This window comes from Capsicum annuum, chromosome 1, assembly GCF_002878395.1.
Source record: "Capsicum annuum cultivar UCD-10X-F1 chromosome 1, UCD10Xv1.1, whole genome shotgun sequence".
In the NCBI taxonomy this organism is placed as follows: Eukaryota; Viridiplantae; Streptophyta; class Magnoliopsida; order Solanales; family Solanaceae; genus Capsicum; species Capsicum annuum.
In genome coordinates, this window is record NC_061111.1 from 56,637,484 (window position 1) to 56,654,485 (window position 17,002).

At 29.5% G+C, this 17,002-nt stretch overlaps 1 protein-coding gene across 1 annotated transcript; it reads right to left on the reverse strand.

Annotated features, from left to right (window-relative positions):
* Positions 1-1,852: 1,852 nt before the first annotated feature.
* Positions 1,853-15,050, reverse strand: LOC107875512 (L-ascorbate oxidase). Its single transcript, XM_047394817.1, has 6 exons — positions 14,668-15,050; positions 12,107-12,199; positions 9,198-9,401; positions 8,221-8,415; positions 3,261-3,631; positions 1,853-2,565 (listed from the first exon to the last, which is right to left on the reverse strand). Exons 1-6 carry the CDS (start codon positions 14,926-14,928, stop codon positions 1,974-1,976), a joined length of 1,716 nt encoding a protein of 571 aa, XP_047250773.1. The 5' UTR covers positions 14,929-15,050; the 3' UTR covers positions 1,853-1,973.
* Positions 15,051-17,002: the final 1,952 nt, after the last annotated feature.

Consider the following 17,002-nt stretch of genomic DNA (forward strand, 5'->3'; position numbering starts at 1 on the left):
GCTCGGGAGAGTCAAAATTACGTGTCTACGAAAACAGCAAAAGAAGGATGAGATCCCAGCACATAGCAGACAATCGCATTTTACCAATAATCTAACTCAGAGATAATATCATCCAATTGAACTTCCTTTATCAGCTTATCTAGTTTAAAACCAAAATTAGCAAGTTTTGATATGTCGCAATTTTGCCTAATTAAATGTATCTTTACAGCCTGCCCTTTCTCAGCTCCTTCCACATATACACTCTTATTCAGTTGGTCATCAACTTAATCCATCTCATCCACCCATGATAATTTTGAACTAGCTCCAGAGATATGTTGTGTTTATTCTTGAGCTTTAGCTTTCGTCCGAGTGGAAGGTTTAACTGGTATTGACAAAGTCGTCTGGTTCTTACTTCTCGAACCGATCTATTGATCAAAAGTTGTTACTGCTTCATGAGGTTTAGCTGGAAAGACCTCACTCGCTTGAGATTTCCTAGAAAAAGTTGGATGTGCACTCTTCACTCGCAAGCCTGCCGTAGAACTTTCCATCAGGATCATGTTCTTTGGTCACCTTCCCGTGATTGGCGTACGTTAGTTAACGTGTATCAGGAGAGCTCAGAACCTCCACCTATCAAGAGTTCTACGATTCTATTTATATGCTTTTAGAGGTTTTTTATTCACTAATGGGAAATGCTTATAGTCATATCTTTTTAATGAGAAAAGTAGAAATCTCAGTCAATACTGGACAGGGCAGACCACGTGTATAGGTGGGGTGCACAAAAAAAATTGTGTCTATATTTGAGAAATTGGGATAGAGCTAATAGTGCACTCTAAGATGAATGGTAGTACACCTGGTATGTTGATTGAAGCCAGCCCTTCCATCCATGCGACCAGGGATTGATTCCTGAATCACACAACACCTTAGTTTTTATTTTCAATATATCAAATTTAAAGAACAATAAAATTGCTGAAAAGGGGATTTGAACTCGCGACCAGTCCGTAAGGGAACCCTCCTTGACATTTGAGCTACCATTGATTGTTTAAAAATATTAAAAGTAAACTTCATATTACAAAAAAGTAAAGTTATTAGCTTAAAACTCTTATTTGTTTTATATATTTATTTTTCCAGTATTGTTCATGTCTTTAGCGATCAATTGAATATGATAATATTCCTTAATCGACACCGAAAGTTTTTTTAACATCTTAAGATAATATTGGTGCTCCACAATATTATCAAAAGCAATAAGCATAAAAAAGCTTCAAGGTCTATTTTGTTTAAGCACAAAGTACAAATAAAGCGTGAGATTTAACGAAAAAAGACATAAAGGTAGAAAAGATATAAATATATGTCTAGTCCAAGACTAATAATATAAGCATGAATGACAAATATATGAACAAAAAAAAAATTTTTTTTTTTTATAAAGTGAAATATCAATTGTTTAGTGTTCGTCTCCTCAAAGTATGTAACAAAAATTAGAATCTAAGCTGCACATTAAGCGAGGTGAGCGCTCAACACATTTTGAGTCTTACTTTGAGGCTTATGCGCGTCTTTGACAACACTGGTGCACCCACAAACTTCAAATCCTGGGTTCGCCTCTGAATTACTAGATCTCCAAAAATTTGTGGATATACGTAAAAATTATTATTATTCGTTTGTTTATTTTTGTTATTGTTATAATTATATTATTTAAAGGTTTAATTTTTATATTTGACACGTAACACTAAATCGGATCTCTTGAATAAGATGATATCTAGAACTTAGCAGAATGAACACGTAGGCCAATAAAATTTAGCCATTAATTAAATTCATATTTATTGAACTTAAACAATTAATCCATAATGTCCATTTGAACTAAATATCTGGAAGTCTAGTATATAACTCAAATTTCTTATGAACTTAAATTCAAAAAAATCATTATCCATGAAAAGGTAACCGTAATATTACAAACCACAAGAAAAGTCAGTGTTATGACGACAAATTAATATTTACTACATCTATTTATGCTTGTTTTTCACCAACATTTTGCCTCTCAAACCACAAGTGAGTGCTTCATTAGGTACATTCTTAACAAGATGAACACCTTCAGCAAAGACAACTCCCATGCCCAAATGCAAATGTGGCTCAATATGACAATGAAAGGCCCATACCCCTGGATTATTTGCCACAAATCTTACTGCTGTCCATCCATAAGGAAAAACTACAACAGTATTTCTCAATGGTGGATTCTTCAAGTTGAATTTCTCAACATTTTTTGGAACAAACTTTCCATCACCATATCCTAAAACCCAAAAATTATGTCCATGTAAATGCCAGGGATGAATTTCACTTTCATTTTCAGCTAAGACATTTGCATTTTGGAGGATAACGTCAACAGTGGTATTGAATTTCAACATGTAAATGCCATTTCCATATGTTGAATTAGGGTTTATTGGTGGTTTCATAATGTTATAGTTTTTTGAGAAGGTGTTTGGTGGAGATTTAGTGTCAAATGCATTGTTTATACCATATTTGATGGAGCCTAAGTAGGGTGTAGTAGGAAAGACTAAGGAAACGTTGTTGATTGCCCATCTAATGTAACCTTCAATCCTGTTGTAACAAACATAAATGAATAAATGAGTAATACATCTTATAACATCTCTAATAATTTAAAAATTAAGATGCATGACATAATCACATAATTTAATATAGTAACATAACAAATAAAGTTCTTGGATCCAAGTGTTATCATCACTTATCAAGGGATATATTATAAATGTTTTAATTTAAGTTATATATATTGATGATAATGTAGAGATGTAAAGGCTTTGTACATTATCAATATTGTTTAACTTATAATAACAGATCAATTGCCATTTTTACCAACTAATGATTGTACTTAATTTATTATAGAAATTTATTTGTAAATACCTTATAAGTAATTTAATTAATATATATGTAAGTTATTTTTATCTTGTATATGCATATATATACTTTAAACTCAACTAACTAATAACTAATACAAGATTTATAAGCTTGTAAATTACTTAATTTTCTAGGTTACTGGTTCCTTTTTTTATGGACGATTAATTATAGTTATCTTTCAAATTTAACTTATATCATTGGCAATGATTTTCAAGGGCACTTACATATAAATATCTTGATATACGAGTAAAACGTAATATGAAAAGCTTTTTTAAACATGTAGGTCCCACAGGATACTATATAGTTTTCTTGATAATTTAATAACATCTATTAAATCTTTTTAAATATCATGTTTAGTCAAATACCATTAAAGAAAGTACCTGTTTTGTGTGTTGAGAAGCAAAATACGACGATTTTGTCGAGTTGGGGACTTAGGAGACCACCCATTCAAGCCAAAAATTTTGTTAGAGAAGGCTTTGCTATATTTATAATCATTCCAAAGAGGTGGCAAAGGTGGTGGTGAATTTGGGATTTTTGAAGCAAAATGAGGAATGTAGTTCAATATAGTGAGTCCTTGTGGTGTTTTTGGTTCTCTTCCTCTTACATTTATTGAAATCCAGTAATTATTTGAAGGATCTTGATCAGTGTTGAAGAGAATTGAATAGCTTTCACCTGAATAAATGTCCATATTTTTCACTGAAAATGGTTGAATATAGTTTCCATCCGCTTCAACCACCACCATTTTGTGACCCTATATAGACACAAAATCAATAAATAATTACACTTCAATGTCTTTGAAATGACCTAGTTTATAAAATAGACAGCAAATATATAGGTTTTGTGTGTATATATTTATAATCAGTGTATAGATTTTGTATTGACCAATGTTGGTATATAATAAGTTTGGCCAACCTGGACATATTGTTGATAACCATCCCTAGAATGATCCCAAGTAGTATAAGAATTTAGAAGTACTAGATTACTTAAGTACTCTGCAACGAGAAAAGTTTCATAAATGTCTATATTTCTTAAGTACGTTTTTTGCAAAAGGAGAAAAGTATCATAAATATCCCAATTAAAGAAAAATAACCATTGTCATTGTCTCAAAATTCATAAATGAAACTTTTGAAAAATAATATAGTGACGCTTATAGAATTTAAAATTTGAGGACAACGTCTATTTTAAAATGATAAGCCCAAAAGCAAAAAGTGACCAAACGTGCTATTTCTACTTATGGAGGGAGGCAAATTAAATTCATTTTCGAGGGAAATAGTTGCAGACCAGTAATGTGCTTATATATGTCATTCACATCAAATTAATAAATGAATTATATATGTTTATCCATAAACTTTTATCATCTACCTATGGTTAATTAACAAAATTTAATGTTTATATATCGACATTGTAAAGATCTTTTTAAAAGGTTTTTGGTATCATGTAACCTATTAAGTAATATTTGCTAATTACATCCACTTATACCTCTCTCCCCAAAAGTCAATTTTTTGGGGTTTGGAGATCTGAATTAATCGAACTTCCTAGCTAATTTACGTGGAAAAATGTAAAATATCAAGTATATATTTGCTTAATGCAAGTATTACATCCTCTACACAAAAGATAATAATGATGCTTCTGTCGCAAATAAGTTAGGGAATTTGAGCACTAAGGCAGGAATGTCAAAAAAAAAAAAAATAAATATTTAATAAAAAATATAATAAAAAATATATATATATATATATATATATATGAAGAATCGATCGAAACGACCAAACCTACCCGTACCGAATCGATTTACATTATTTTGTCAATAAAATCATTGACTTTTATTTAAGTGTATAAGCGTCCCGAACAATGGAATGGTCTTTTTAGTTTATAAAAAGAAAAAACAAAAAAAAATCTAAATCGAACCAAATAATTTTAGATGTATGTAAATATATTGTATATATTAATAATATAAATATAACCTAGGTCCTAGGCCACTGACTGGACAATTTTGGACCTGTGGCCTTTAATTAATTAGGTTTTAAAATTAAAAGGATTCTAAAATAGACACTCCGTCAAGCAATATAGAGAAACCTATGTTAACACTCGTATTGAAATATTGAGATCAAACAATACAAGAGCAAGGTTTTACGTTCTTAGCTTCTTGGTGAAGAATTGAAGTGCTTCTTTGAGAAGACACTTGCTACTCACGTATGTACTTCCATATTCTCTATTCTCCCTTTTAATTTTCAGTTGAATTATGTTTAATGATGTTGGAAAACTTAAACGGTTATCCTTAGTTAGTTATTTGCAAAGATAGGCAATCGGTTGTCATCAGAAGCATATGTATAGGTTATTCAAGTTATTGGTGTAGCATTGATGCATGCAAGTTAGTTTACAGATATAAAGAAGCTGTTGGTGTTTTCAAGTTTCACGTCACGATGATGCCTTCATGTTTGTGTTACTAAATGCTTCTTGATAGTTAACATACATTAGAAGAACTAAAACTACAAAATGTGTTTTTCCGTCTGTGGATTTTATTGAGTTAATTTTTTTCAGTAATAAAGAATTATTTTAATAATGGTGTACTTTGAGGTGATATTTCAAAAGTTTAAAAATCAAAAATTAACTGAATTGTACTGATGTCGAAGAGAAACCGATACGAATGAGATGGTTTTAAAAAATGTAATTTTGGTATACATTATAAAATACTCAAAAATTTGAAATGGTATAAGTTTTAAAAAATAATGGACTGAACCGTCCCATTGACAAATATATGTAAATGCAAAAAGCATATAAACCATATTTTAAGTTTAAAATGCTTTTAAAAACAATTGAAGTATCATAATGATAAAGAAAAAATGACTCCTAATTAAATGGTGTAATTTTTTTGTTTTTATCACTTTAAGAATTTACTTTCTCAAACTTTTATTTGGTGGAAACGTTTGGGGGTCGGGTCATTCATATTGTATATGAAAAGTTTGGTTTGAATTTTCAGTTTCAAGTTTAAGAAATTACTATATAAATTCAACCCAAATAAGTTTGGATTGGATTGGTACTTTTAAGTATGGTTTTGGATATTTTGAATTTTCAATTTTGCTTTTTGAGTCTTTACAGTTGGCTATAACATTAACAATCTCAATTCACCTAATAGTTTCTTCTTGGAATGCATACCTTTCTAAAGTTGACAAGAATTGAGACCATCTTGTCGTCCATGTCATAAAGTTTCACATTGAACCTTTAGAAATTGAACTTCTTAGTCATAGACAAATACTATATGAATAGCGTTGAATATAAGACACATGAAATGTTGGAATTTAGAACATCCGAAAATCCATAATTCTAAATTTGAAATTCATAGACTTTAAAGCGAAATTCAAAGTCCAATCATAATCTAAAATGCTCTATTTTCGAAGTGGCTCAAACTTTGTCCACCCTAAACACATAGGTCCCTATTTGAACTACTCAACTTTCTTAAAGCTATGTAGTTTTCAACTTTGCACCAATAATGTGTATCTATCAAATTCTCTTTTTAAAATGTTACCCCTTATCTCAAGACTGAGATGATACAAAGAAGATTTGTGTGATTGATCTTATGAAAGTACCAACTCAAAAAGTGGTCCAAATTTTAAATTTTAATGTTGACTTGTAATTTTATTCAATTTCAAACAAGAATAAGGAGTCAACTAATTTCATTAGTTGGTCACATATCTTCATGAAAAAAGAACAGATTCACTCACCCTAATTCTACATAAACAAAAAAGATTAGAAAGTCTCAACTGTTGAGATCACATACTGTGACGGTGAAAGTCATAATGATAAAAGCAGCTAAAGATTCGACAGTAGTATATTCGGTTATTTGTAGTGGAATAGATTCAAACTTTTGAATCAGTAGATTCACAACAAATAGTCGTTGACTTAATTGCTTTTGTAATTTATTAATCTTGATATTGATCCGACGCAACTTACCAGTGATAGTCACAACACCAAAAGCCTTCAAGGGAAGGGGCAAAAAACAATCATTTTTGGCTCCTCTTCAATGATTTGGAATTTTTGTGAGAAGCATTGTTCAAAAAAAAAAAAAAAGTATTGGCTCTTATCGAAATAAAATGAATTCATTTTTTTACCTTCAAAATGTAGCCTCGATTTTCAACAATTTTATATCTCCTACTCTATTTGATCTCCACTTAAAGCTTCTAATAAATTGAAATGCACACAGATTGACACGACATTACTTTCATTATCTATTCTGCATATGAAACAATTTTTCAATCGCAAAATGAATTTTTTTACCTTACAAATAGAGGAGTAACTATCCACTCTAAACGCCAATAATATGATTTTAGTTTTCAACAAATCTATCTCCTATGTTATCTAGTCTCCACTCCAAAAGCTCCTAAATAGAGAAAAAATATAAATTGGACAATAACTATCCATTTTAAAAGTTAATAATGTGATCTCAGTTTTCAACAACTCAATCTCCTACACTATTTCACCGCCACTTCAAAAGCTACCAATTAAAAAAAATGATTGAACTATCAGGCATTTAACTCGCACTTTTATCATAACTTATTCAACGATTAAATCAGCATTTCAATCGTACAGCAAATTCAACTTTTTACCTTAGAAATAGAGGAATAACTACCAACTCTAAACCTTAATAATGTGGTCTCATTTTCAACAACTCTATCCGCTACGCTATTTAACTTCCCTTTCAAAAGCTCCTACTAAAAGAAATTGATTGAAGAGCATGCACTTAAGTTGACTTGCACTTTTATCCAGCTTATTTAACGAATGAATTGACATTTCAATCGTAAAATAGATTCAATTTTTTACTATCACCTACTCTAAACTCTAATATGTGCTTTCAATTTTCAACAACTCTATTTCCTACATTGTTTAACCTCCACTTCCAAAGCTCCTAATCGAAAAAATAAACTGATTGAAGTGCATATAAGTTGGCTTACAATTTCACATATACTTATTCGATGAATATCAACATTTCAATATAAATCAGATTCACCTTTAATTTTACCTTCAAAATAGAGGAGTGATAACCACCAACTCTAACTTCTAATAATATAGTCTCAACTTTCAACAACTCTATACCCACGCTATTAAACTTCAAAGCTAAAACTCTAACGAAAAAAAAGGAGACTCTTTCAATATTATATAAAAGTCATTATTTATGTTCAGATAACACTAAAAAAAAATTTACTCCTAATTATTTGAAATATATACAAACTGATTCTAACATCATCTTCGTAAAAGAAGAAAACGAGAATTGACTCATGAAATTACTTTAGGATTGCAACGAATAATAACTTTTTAAAAAGTGGAAACATTAAGTTTGTGCCTTACCCCAATTGCCAAATTAAGTGAAGACAATGCTGTGCTGCTGGCCACTCTAAGCCTATAGGTCTTGTTTGGATGCACATGAAGAATCTGCGGTGCGTACTGCTCATCACCTCTTAACTTGCACTGAGGAACTCCTAATTTGCTAAATTGCGCCGCAAGAGAGCAATTGAATTGGCCTCTTCCATTCATCAATAAACTCTGGTTTAATTTCACAATTACAAAAAAGAAAAAAAAAATCATTTTTAAGAAAATTGGATATTAATTGCTAATTACTATGTTTGATTTTCAGTGTAAACTTGCGTGGATTAAATATTGTCTTTTCTTTTTTGATGTGTAATTTTCATATATAAAAATTACATAATTTCTTTTTGGTGGGGTCCTTTCCCAGATTCTACGCATAGCGGGAGATTTAGTGCATCGAATTGCCTTTTCAGTTTTAACTTTTATGAGTAGTGTCCTTCCACCTTTAATCAAAGATTTTGAGTACTAGTTTTGGACATGAAAAATATCTTGACAGGAGTGTTGCCCCAAAAATGGAGTCTACAATACACAAATTCAGATTCACAGAGTTCCAATATAAATATTGAACATTTAGTGAGTTGTGATGAGATAAGTGAGATCCCTCCATGTTTAATTAAAAGTCTTGCGTTCGAATTCTGAATATGATAAAAAAAACTTATTGAGAGCATAAAGTCAGAAATGGGCTCTACAATATGTTAATTCGGATTAATGGAGATCCAATATAAATATTGAACAACGAATAAGTTGTGGTGGGATGATTGGGATCGGATCACTCTATTTTAACTAGAGGTCTCGAATTCGAGTTTTGGCCATGGAAAAGATCATGTCCGGAGCGCCGTCCTTAGAAATGAACTTTATAATACGCAAATTTAGATTAATCGATACTGAACATCTTGGGAGAAAATAAGAAAAAGCGTCAATTATTTTTTAAACAAGATTCCAAAAGTGAGTAGATGTACCTGTGGTTCACCAATCCAACGAAAAGGCTTAGAAGAGAGGTCAATTTGTTGTTCATTGGAACTTTTGTGCCACCAATCACTAAGTAAAAGATTGAATTCTCCATCATAATGGAATGGTTCTTTTTCATCTTCCACTATGAGTGAACCATATAATCCTGCTGATCTTTGCATTCCATAGTGTCCATGGTAGAAATATGTCCCTGCCTGTCATATAATGAACCACACATATATTTTTTTTAAATGAAATTAAATAAATATTTTGCAAAAAAAAAATGGATAGATATTGTGTTCATATTGCAAAAGTGGATAACGTATAATTTGATGGTGATTTTGACTTTTGGATGTATGGTCTTTGACTCGTGTGCATCCCTTAAAAATCGAAGCATCTATATCTAATACAAAGGGAGTTCATAGAAAAAAATAATGTGACATCTCTTTGTGGCCTTTATTTTTATTTATCTTTTTTTTTAATTTTTTTAATTTTTTTTTTTTTGTACTTTTTATATTAATTGATTTGTTTAATGATTAAAAGATTCTATCATATTTATTACATATAATTGTATTTCATGATTTACAAAAAAACCTCCATCTATTTATATTCTTACTTAATAGCATGTCTTCTCAACTTTGTTTTACCTATTCTTATAACTTAACAAATCTATAACTAACATTCATCTATAGAATTGTGGATACTCATTTCCATTTCTTTTTTATTATTATTAATATATCTTTATCTCCCTTATTTTCATTTTCCTACCTACTTTCTTTTTCATTTGATTTTACCCCAACAGCTAATATGTCATAAAAAAACTTAAGAAGTAAATCATGTTGTTCACTTTGTAAGTAACCGAAAATCATGGAGTTTCAAGAGAAAACATCGCTTGCAAACATTTGATCAAATAATTTTCTAACCAAACACAATTTTATCAACACTGAGAATAAGATTCTTCAAAAGAGAGCTCGTCAAATTAGTATCATATCAGTTTATTGTCAAGATGAAGAAGAAAGTTTAATTCATCGAGAGAAATGATCAAATTAGTTTTGAAATGTAATTTTTTTTTGAATGATTTGTAAATAATATATATATATATATATACACACACGCACTTATTGTTGTTTATTTTAGTATTGTCAATTAGTTATTTCTTCGAATATATCTATGTACTTTTCAAGAACAAGATTTTATTACAAAATGTTGCACTTTCTATACACAGATTATTTTATTGCTAATATAAAACATATTTATATTATATAAGTATTACTTTTTAAATATGCTATCTCTATTTGAATATAATTGTGATCTATTAGAGGGCAATGTGCAGTTAATTGATCAAAATTTTATATTTTTTCACTTTTTTCCTCTTTTATTACTTTTAAAAAATTTGATCTTGTGAAATTTTATTCTATTTATTTTGTGTTATGTCACAAATTCAAAGGACCACTTTGTTAATCCTCTTAATTACACTCAATCCTTTTCTCTTCTCTTTATTAATACTCTTAATAATAATTTTTTATGGTCATTGTAATAATCCTCTCAATAATAATTTTCTATCATCGTGTATTTAAGATAAAAGAAAAAAAAAGTTCATTTCATTTGATTTTATGAATTTGCAGCAAACGAGTTCAATTTGATATTTCTTTAATTTTTTTGTTTCTTTTTAAAAAAAATTTTTAAAGATTTTAAAGCATGTCAATGAAAGTTATGAAAGTACTACAACATAAAGTTAAATACTTATGAACATATATAAAAACATCTATATATATAAGGTGACGTACAACCTCTTTATGGCCTAAAAGATCATTTTATTTATTTTTTGAATGTTTTCCTTCATTTCACTAAATAATATATAACATCATTATCTACTAACTAATTAAATTATACCAATTTAACACTTACAAATTCAGTAGTAATAGTCAAATTCAGAGTTCAAAACTATTATTAATAAGGTACTTAGTAAAAAAAAATCCTATTTTAAAGTTTTCGTCGGTATTGAAAGTAACGGAATGCGAAGGCAGCAAAGCGACTTCTTTCGGTGAAAGCAAAATAGAATGTTAAAACGATCTTTCAAGAGTAATGACTTAATTGTTAATCATGATACATTTTTTATCTTTAACATTTATTTATATTTTATGAAACATTCTTAAATTTTTCTCCATCATATAAATGGAATTAGATGTTTAATACTTATAACGTAACCTTTTTCTTCATTAAATTTATTTTTGACTTTCTTATTCAAATTCACATACATAGGTTCAAATTGGTGTTTCCTATTCAACTAGAGTGTTTCTCACAATTTTTTTTGCAAATAATTTGTACATAACATTATGATACTAAATTACTATATCTTCAACCATATTTTAATTTGTTTAAATTCGCATGAAGTGCGGACAAATACATTAGTTATCTATAATCTTCTGCTTATTTTATCTATCTTTTAAGGTGCTTGCTGGCCTTTAGAAACAAAAGTGAATTTACAAAATCAGGTGGTTCGCGTGAATTTAATAATTTTAACTCAAGCGGTTGTTATCACAGCTCGAACTCGTGACCTATAAATCACATTCAAACAACTTTATCATTGCTTCAAGACTCCGATCCCTTCGTATATATATCTATAAGTATCTGTAAATATTTTATTCTGAATCACTAATAATTGGAGTTGGCTTCGCTCAGAAATACCATGAATAACTAGTTTATATTTACCTACACTACTCTTATATCTCTTTCTTAAATGCATGTTTCACTTAATTAACATTTCACTAATTTAAACATTGGGGGATTAGAATTTAAAAAAAAAAAAAAAACATACTACTATAAATGTTTCCTTAAAAAAAATTCAAATATTTTGAAATAAATTCAATTTACGAAAATGACAAATAATATGGACTAGAGGTGTAGTATAAAATTATACCTTGTCAACTTGAAACTTGTAGAGGAATGTTTCTCCAGGGTTAATGGGACATTGGGAGATTGATGCAGTTCCATCAGCCCACGGTGTTCCACTCTGTAAATTAGAAATTTACCAAAACCACAAAATGAGAAAACATAAATGGTAAGAATTATAATCAAATGTCTAAGTATTTTTAGGAAAATTGGAAAGGGGGTTGAGAAAAAAAAAGATGACCCCGTGTACTTTTCTATTCTCTTTGTCAAAGAAAAAGTCATTGCTATTATTTTAACTTTTTAAAAGTAAATAAATCAGTATAGTTATAATTAGCTATATGAATTTTCATTATTGTTTGATTTTACTTATGCTAGTTTCTTTGTAAAGCTAACTTCTTCTCATAACTAGATGTCAGTATACTAGTGGCAAGAGAAAAAACAGATGAACTATTCTAAACAACAATAATTTTCTAACAATCACCCCGACAAAAATACTAATTTATGAAGAAATATTTATGATGAAGAAGTTTCGATGATGAATGAAAAGAATCTCATGTTGGTGATAGAAGGGGTCCTAATGGGGCCCCGGAATAGATTGTCCATGCCTGCTGGACATTGGAGAGAGTCGGGCTTGGCGGGTGGGGGTAGGGGACGGCATTTTAAATGAAATGAATTTCACTTTAGTGATGAAACAAGTCTTGGACACTTTTAATATGGATCGGATAATTCTCTCCTTTTGAGTTAAATTTTGGATTAAATTACACCAAAATTCATTTAACATCTGACGACACAACATTATGACAATTTTATGATGGAATTCGTCACAGAATTTTTGTGAACACTTAAATTTGGGGGGAATTGCTTGGGAATTCCATTCAAAACATTGTTTTTTTGTCTTGCAGTAACTATAAGATCACTTAAAAATTACTCACTTCATTCCACAATAATTAAATTATTGGAATTTGACACACATATTAAAAAAAATAAAGATATAAATAAGTCATGTATTTTCATTTTTACCCTTTTCAAACTCCAAAAACTTAATAATAATCATTTAACTCTTAATACTCATTTAATTCATTCATTTATTTATTTCTAGTACAAAATCAAAAAAAGACTCTTAGAATTACTAAAAAAATATATTTCTCCCTCTAGATACGTTTAACATTTTTGGAGGTCAAATTTTTGGTCCATTCCGATCTTAAAAATCATAAAATTGACAACAAATTTTTGGAGGTAAAAGAACTTAAAAATTTAGATAAAGCTAAATCTAAATTTTCCATTTCATGACTTTCATATCGTGTCTTGAATTATTTCAACCGAATCTTCATTCATAATAGTATCATGAACTATTTCAAACGAATTTTCAAGATCAAAATTCATACTCTAAAATCTTTTAACTTTCTTTCAATTTTTTTTCCTTCAAATTTGGTAGGTAGATGAATGGGAAAAATGGAAAGATATAAAGTACTCCCTCCGTCTCAAATTATCTATCCCAAATTTCATAATTTAATTTCTTATTTTACTTGTCTTTTTTCATTAATCAAGAAGAGATAGAATTTTTTTTTTCATGTTTTACTTTTTGTATTAATTACTTTTTCTTCAAATTAAAATGTAAACATCATTTAATAGGGGTATTATGGTAAACTAGTCATGTTATTAATTATTTTTCTTAATCAATGTGTCATCTCAATTTGGAACGCAAGAAGTATTATGGTCAATGAAAAGTTAAATCACATTAATGTACTAAGAAATTTTCAAGAAAATCAAGTTTTTGAAATTCAACCTTAAAAATTTTATTAATGCAGGGCAAAATTGAAAAACTTTTCAACATCTATCTTGAAAAGTGAACAATTTAATTATTTTGAATATTAAAAAATACTCCAGCAATTTAATTATTGTAGAATGGAGGAAGTAATTACGAGCAATAACTTTTTTATAAGGATTGATGAATTGATTAAAAGAATAGTTCCAATTGACTTGTAACAACTAGTAAAATTCCACAAAACGTAAGATTCTTTTTACACTTTTTACACCACACTTGTGTATGAGTTAAATCCTGAAAATATACACATACTAAAACTAAGCTAGTGGTTGGCAATAAATTTAATTAAAATTTGAAAAAAAAAAATGTATTTTTGAAATTTGTTGAAAAATAGTTTAAAGTTGTGTTTAGACATGAAATCTACTTGAAAAGAATTTAAAGTTTTATGAATGGAAGTAAAATTTCACCCAAACAGTTTTTAAAATTTGAATTTCTTTTTTCAGATAGATTTTCAAAAATTGATCAAATTTTATGAATAAATAAAGTTTTCATTTTTAAAGGAAAAAATTGGTTTCCGTAATCTATGATCAAAAGCTTATCGGTGGTCTAACCGACGTAAAAAACGGATGTTCAACTGATAACACTTAATCAAAAACTTATATTAAATATATAAACATCAAAAATTACTATATCCATAATATATATAAATTGAAAATCCTTACTAAAATTCCCGACTTCGCCACTTGCATCAAATAAACATAATTTCTTTTTTTTTTTGGGGAGGGTTTGGGCGGGGGGGGTGTTAGCTCGGTAACAAAATTCACCTGTGAGATTCCATGCCAATGAATGACTACTCCCTCAGTAGGAAGGTTATTGGTAAAGTGAACATAAATGGTGTCACCAACAAGTGCTCTAATAGTTGGACTAGGAAAGTTTCCATTGATAGCCATCACAACACCATCTACTCCATCTGGACACCAATGCATGTACTCTACTCTCCATTTATACTCCCTAATTTTGGCTGAAATATTTGACGACAATAAAAAGAAGAACAAGAAGAAGAAGATGCCTAATAATGAAGACATTTTCCTGTTAAACTAAACAATTAGAGAAAAGAAAAGGAGACTATAGAGAGATATTATATAGACAAACAAGAAGTTGTGTTTATAACTTTTATATGTATAGGTGTTTGGCCAAAAGACAATTTGAGGCGGGATTTAACGAAAATAGCCTCGGGGTATTTTTATAAAGTAGTGATAAAATCTACATATCTATTAGCCTTTTTAGATTTTATAAGTGAATTTACGCTGAATATGTTGTTGTTGTTGAGATGTTTGGTTAAAGAGCCAAGGATTGATCTTAATGAAACAGTCTCTTTGTCTCTTTCAATATAGGGGTAAGATCTGTGCAAACTCTCATCTTTCTAAAATGTCACTTATGAAATAGCATGGAATATGTTATTGTTATGATATTAACTAAAATTCACTATCGATATAAAATTTTTAACACCTTCATGTAGATTTAAAACTTATGAAAGGTGAATTTTGAAATATTAATTTACTTTCTTTAAAAGATAAGCTATTTTTAGTAATTGTGTTATAAAACAAGAAAAAGAAGAAGAGTAAAGAGAATAAAGAGAGTGATTCTTATTTCTTCTATTGAGGGATGAGAGATCATAAAATTGTAAATACAATGAACAAAACTCCTCTATTTATAGGAAAAATTTACTCCTAGTCTGAGTAAAAGACAGATGCTTCAAATCCTAATAGATATCAAAGTAGATCTTGATAGACATTCACTATGATGTAAATACATTTATAACACTCCCCCTTAAATGGCTAGATAGATAATGTGACTCGTTAAAACCTTACTAGAAAAAATCAGTGGGATAAAAAATTTAGTGAAGGAAAAAGAGTACACATTTCTAACAATACGCATATCGGCTGCCTCATTAAAAACCTTACAAGAAAAACCCAGTGGGACAAAACCTCGTAAGGGAAAAAGAGTACAGCGCGTATTAACTCCCCCTAATGAGAACATCCTTAAACCTTTGCATCCCGATCTTGTACACCATCTTCTTGAAAGTTGCAATTGAAGGGGACTTGGTGAATAAAACAGCCACATTGTCACTTGAACGAATCCATTGCACGTTAATATTACCATTCTTTTGCAGCTCATGTATATAGAAAAGTTTTGATGAAGTGTGTTTCGTTCTTTCTCCTTTTATGAATCCATAAGATGTGTTATGCATGTTGCATTATTTCGGTATAAATTTGTGGGTACATTGTCACATTTCACGCCACATTTTTCTCGAATGAGATGTATCATGGATCTCAATCGTACTCATTCTTGACTTTCTTCATGAATAGCTATTATCTCACCATGGTTCGATAAAGTGGCTAGATAGACTGCTTTGTATACCTCCAAGATATGGCAGTATCCCCACATGTGAACACATTGTATGTTTGAGATCGAGATTTATGCGTGTTAGATGAGTACCCAACATCAGCATGACCAGTAATATCGGAACTGCAATCTTTAGAATAAAAGAAACTCATGTATCTTATCCCATTTCGATGTCTCCTAGTAGGAGTAGAAATATACCTTGCTAACAAATTGAGCGAAAGGCTATATTGGGTCTAATAGTATTTTACAAGATATATGAGTGCACCAATTGTACTAAGATATGGTACTTCATAACCAATCCAAATTGATATATTTCTCATTTTAGCAAATAATCTTATTGCTTTTGAAAACTCTCCAAGAGTTTCAATAATTTTCAAGTTATAAGCTTATGTAATATAAGAATTATCAATAAGTTTCCCAGAAACTTTTATATTTTTTAAGCAGTTTGAATCCTTAAAAGTTTTCACATAAGTTTTGTCAAGTGATAATATTCAACATTTCATGAGTGACATCTTCAAATATCTGGACTGCAAATCAAATAAGTTTTATACTTACCAAGATGCATCCTTTTATGTCACTTGATAAATGTTTCTACGTCACCAAACTTAAATAAACATAGAATTTAGATCCTTGTAATCTTTCACAATATTGCGTCAATATTGTGTCAAATATATTGATGATATATCATTTCGTATCGGTTCACAATGCGACATAATATTTTGAGATCTCATCACTTCATTATTTTCAGGCACA

What these genes read in the sequence shown, in the direction of transcription:
- LOC107875512 (XM_047394817.1), bottom strand. Translation starts at nt 14,928, where the DNA reads ATGTCTTCATTATTAGGCATCTTCTTCTTCTTGTTCTTCTTTTTATTG. An exon ending in ATTGGCATGGAATCTCACAG is followed by an intron (nt 12,200 to 14,667) that starts GTGAATTTTGTT and finishes TCTAATTTACAG; the next exon opens with AGTGGAACACCGTGGGCTGA. An exon ending in GTTGGATTGGTGAACCACAG is followed by an intron (nt 8,416 to 9,197) that starts GTACATCTACTC and finishes AAATTAAACCAG; the next exon opens with AGTTTATTGATGAATGGAAG.